The 3,819-nt window shown below is 38.8% G+C and overlaps 1 protein-coding gene across 1 annotated transcript; it reads left to right on the plus strand.

Annotated features, from left to right (window-relative positions):
- LOC149284912 (ficolin-2-like) lies at positions 1–2,297 on the plus strand. Its single transcript, XM_089496054.1, has 4 exons — positions 1–120; positions 591–720; positions 1,479–1,613; positions 2,047–2,297. Exons 1-4 carry the CDS (start codon positions 28–30, stop codon positions 2,295–2,297), a joined length of 609 nt encoding a protein of 202 aa, XP_089352180.1. The 5' UTR covers positions 1–27.
- The last annotated feature ends 1,522 nt before the right edge of the window (positions 2,298–3,819 follow it).

The following is a 3,819-nucleotide window of genomic DNA, read 5'->3' on the forward strand; positions in this document are numbered from 1 at the left end:
GACTGTAAGGAGCTTCTGGATCAGGGGATGGTTCTGAGTGACTGGTACACAATAAACCCAGACGGCACAAACCCACTGAAGGTGCTGTGTGATATGCACACCGACGGAGGAGGCTGGATAGTAAGTGAAGAACAATCTTATCTCTTAAAGACAAAACAAGTTTGCTTTTGTAGAGTGTTCACCATATATAAACGTAGAAAAAAAACTTTTATTTTATTCTTTCCTCTGAAAGTCTGTCTCAGAAAAGCAACACAAAAACATTTAAGAGCTTTTTCAGTTTCTATGGCAACATCCTATCACTGCCTGCTTTTTGACAATTCACAATTTGATTTGAAGAATGACAACACCATTAAATGTTTCTAGTTAAAAGGCAGTATTATACATTTCTTAAACTATAGTTTACAACAAACACCGAGTGGCAGCATCTGTGATGGTCGGACTCGGAGATGAAACTCATCTTACTTTTCCTAATCTTGGCATGTACATCTTCTGTTACACTTTAAATATTCTAAACACACTTAATAGAAGTTTTCCTCCTAATATAAATTGTGAAAATAAGAATACAGATTCATCTTTCCTGTTTAATACAGGTTTTCCAGAGACGCTGGGATGGCTCTGTGGATTTTTTCCGTGACTGGAAGTCTTACAAGACCGGCTTTGGTAGTCGGCTGAATGAGTTTTGGTTGGGGAACGATAATCTTCACATGTTAACATCATCAGGTGATGCTCACGTTGGCTCCGTCTTCCTCTGATACAGAGAGACAGGCTGGCCAGATTCCCTCAGTTATTGTAAATTGTTTTAGATTGAGTTTAGCTCCATACTGTCTTGAGCCAAGTTGCTCAGGTGTAATCTTCTTTCTCAACTGATACCCTGTTTTCTTTAAAGGTCTTGTACAATGCAATAAACTATTAAAGGGATTGGTGTTTGGCCACACCTACTGTGTCCACCTACATTGTTGGATATTACAATCATTGTAAAATATATACAGATTGAGTAACCCTTATTCGAAATGCTTCAGACCAGAAGTATTTAGGATAAAGGATAATTTTGGATAACAAATCTGTCTTCTCACCTGCGTCCGCTCCGTTGTTCCTCCATGCAGGCCCAGATCGCTTTGTGTCTATTGCTCAGGCTTTCCCAGAAGGGAGACAAAGTACTCTGGGGAAGCCTGAAAAATGGACTGGAAGGGCTCTGGGAGACGCCAACACGCCAGACACCTCTCTAATTTCCTCTCTTAAGTCGTGAATTATCTAAATTTCCTTCATCTGAACTTGGATTTTGCATAAAGGATACTCGACCTGTACCTGTAAATTCTTACAGACATGGTAATCCTGTTGCTGTTTATTTTTTAACAAGGTTTAGGTTGTGTGTATTAGAAAATAAGAACATCTTGTTTTTCAACCTGACATCAGAAGTATGTTTTAATGTATAAGTTAAAAGTAAGTGTTCCATGCTCAAACTTACTCTCTGTCCAAAGGCACATGGGAACTGCGCGTTGATCTGCAGGACTTTGAAAATGCAAAGCATTTTGCCAAATACACTTCCTTTAAAGTTCTGGGAGAGTCTGAGAAGTACAAGTTATTACTTGGAGCTTTTACAGAGGGCAATGCAGGTAAGCAAGTATCTTTTATAGATTTCATTAGGCACTTAATCAAACCCAACAGCACCATTTGTAGGATAAAACATTGATATTTGTGTGTTTGGACTTGGTATGGCTTTCCACTGAAGTAAGTTCAGAAAAACCGGTACAGTGGTAGGAAACAGAGAAAGTGTTGAAAGTGATCTCTTCCGTTTACATTCTCTAGTCGCTCCCCTAAAGAGACCCTGTATTTCTTACCACATTTAGATATTTTGTCAACCGAGATATTTAAGACCCTCCGCTGGCGGAGAGCTATCAAGCGCTGCATTGTTGCACCAGATTACAATGTCATACCTTGGAACCTATTAGGTTTTGCCTAATCATGGACTGAACCCAAGGGATAATATGAGGCAGAATATAGAATCAATTCCTTCTCTATTCATACAGCTCCTTCTTCCTTTCTCAGGAGATTCTCTAACAATTCACAACGGCATGTTCTTCACAACCAAAGACCAAGACAATGATATTCATCTATCAAACTGTGCCCAGGATTTCAAGGGAGCCTGGTGGTATACTAGTTGTCACCATGCAAACTTGAATGGTCAGTATTTATCTGGACTGCATAGCTCCCATGCTAACGGTATCAACTGGTATCACGGCAAAGGTCATTACTACTCCTACAAAATTTCAGAAATGAAGATAAGGCCAGTGAAATAAGGAAACTAAGTATACATTTTTCCGAATTGCATGTAGAATCATTATCTAGAATAAACATTGCATATATCTTTTAAGTAAAATGTATTTATCGTTTGGTTTCTTGAGTCTGTTTTTGCATCTTTGAAGGTAAAATGAGCCAAAATGGTATTTGCCAGTGTGTTTTGATAGCTATTTTTTATAGGGGTAGTTTAAAGTCCCTGACATGCATTCTTCAGGAACAGCTATCCTCCTCCATGGTCTGACAACCCTTGCTACTGATTGGCTACTTTAAACAGCCAATCAGTAGCAAGGGAAGCACTTCCATTGAAATCAAGGACCTGGAAACAGATGCTATTAACAGTTGGTGATTTGCTGCTCTTCTTAAATCAGTATTGCAACCTGCACCAAGGCCTTAGAAACCACTAATTGCTCTGTCTTTTTTGCTACCTTTTTGATTAAAATAATTCCACAAGAATTTTATTTTGTTTCTTGTCAGGAATGTCAGGACCACCTTAGATGTTAAAAATGTTCAAGAGCTTCCATAAAGTAGTTCCTAGTAGGATGTTGATACAAGACCCTAGATTTCAGATGATACCAGCCATTAAAAAAATTGGGAACTCTGCCAATTAACAGTTTCTAAAAAAATTACTTTATTTACAAAACAATTTGCATAAAAGACAATAAATACAGTTATGTCTATTTACAGCTTTTGCATAAGTTAGAAAAAGCTATACAACACTTGATGCAAACTTACATACATTACTTAGCATTACCGCTCGGACCACTAGTGTCACTTTCACTATTCCAGAAACCATGGAGTGACAAGCCAGCCAAACAGCCACCTGCGACCCATATACACCCGAGTTATGATAACCCTGGGTTGAAAACCCAATAATTCTTGGTTTCACTGTGAAATTCTCTCAGGTATTGAGATTTTTTCTATTGAGTTCAGCTCCAGAGCTGGGTCCCCAGTGAGCCCAATATCTAGGCAGCATACAGTTTCAAAGGCACAGTAAAAGTACATACATTTATTGCATCAACACAATTTTTTCTTTCTATCAGTTAATATTGCTCTATTTTCTTATGGGAACCAAGAGAGGAGAAAGACTTCCATCTAAAATGTGGAATGCAGTTCTGATGGATCTGAAGGAGGAAAGTCCTACAGATCACTTTTTTAGTTCACAAAGATTTGGGAACCCAAAACATTGTTTTTAATCCCCAGACATTACCGTTACGCATCTTTCCACACAAGTATTCACAACAGAACACAAAACAGCACAAAAATATAATATATGGCCTGTCATAGGGTGGCTAGTCTGTAGAGAAACACTCTACACTGGGAGGACATTTTTGGAGACACCAAGGACACCACAGGAAGAACCAGATTATCAGTTATATTAAGGCACTTACACAGTTTCACTGAGGTAGACAGTGCACTGTCTGGCTGCTCAGATAGAGTCAAATGATTTTAGGTAAAGCATGGAGTAGCGTAGAACTGGGTATCCTACCTATAGCACAGTGTTCTCCCAAGAGAGCGCAGGGA

The sequence above is a fragment of the Sceloporus occidentalis genome, unplaced genomic scaffold (genome assembly GCF_023333645.1).
Source record: "Sceloporus occidentalis isolate IW3139 unplaced genomic scaffold, rSceOcc1.0.p SCAF_87, whole genome shotgun sequence".
Lineage (NCBI taxonomy): Eukaryota > Metazoa > Chordata > Lepidosauria > Squamata > Phrynosomatidae > Sceloporus > Sceloporus occidentalis.

What these genes read in the sequence shown, in the direction of transcription:
- LOC149284912 (XM_089496054.1), top strand. Translation starts at nt 28, where the DNA reads ATGGTTCTGAGTGACTGGTACACAATAAACCCAGACGGCACAAACCCA. An exon ending in TCACATGTTAACATCATCAG is followed by an intron (nt 721 to 1,478) that starts GTGATGCTCACG and finishes CTCTGTCCAAAG; the next exon opens with GCACATGGGAACTGCGCGTT. An exon ending in TTTTACAGAGGGCAATGCAG is followed by an intron (nt 1,614 to 2,046) that starts GTAAGCAAGTAT and finishes TTCCTTTCTCAG; the next exon opens with GAGATTCTCTAACAATTCAC.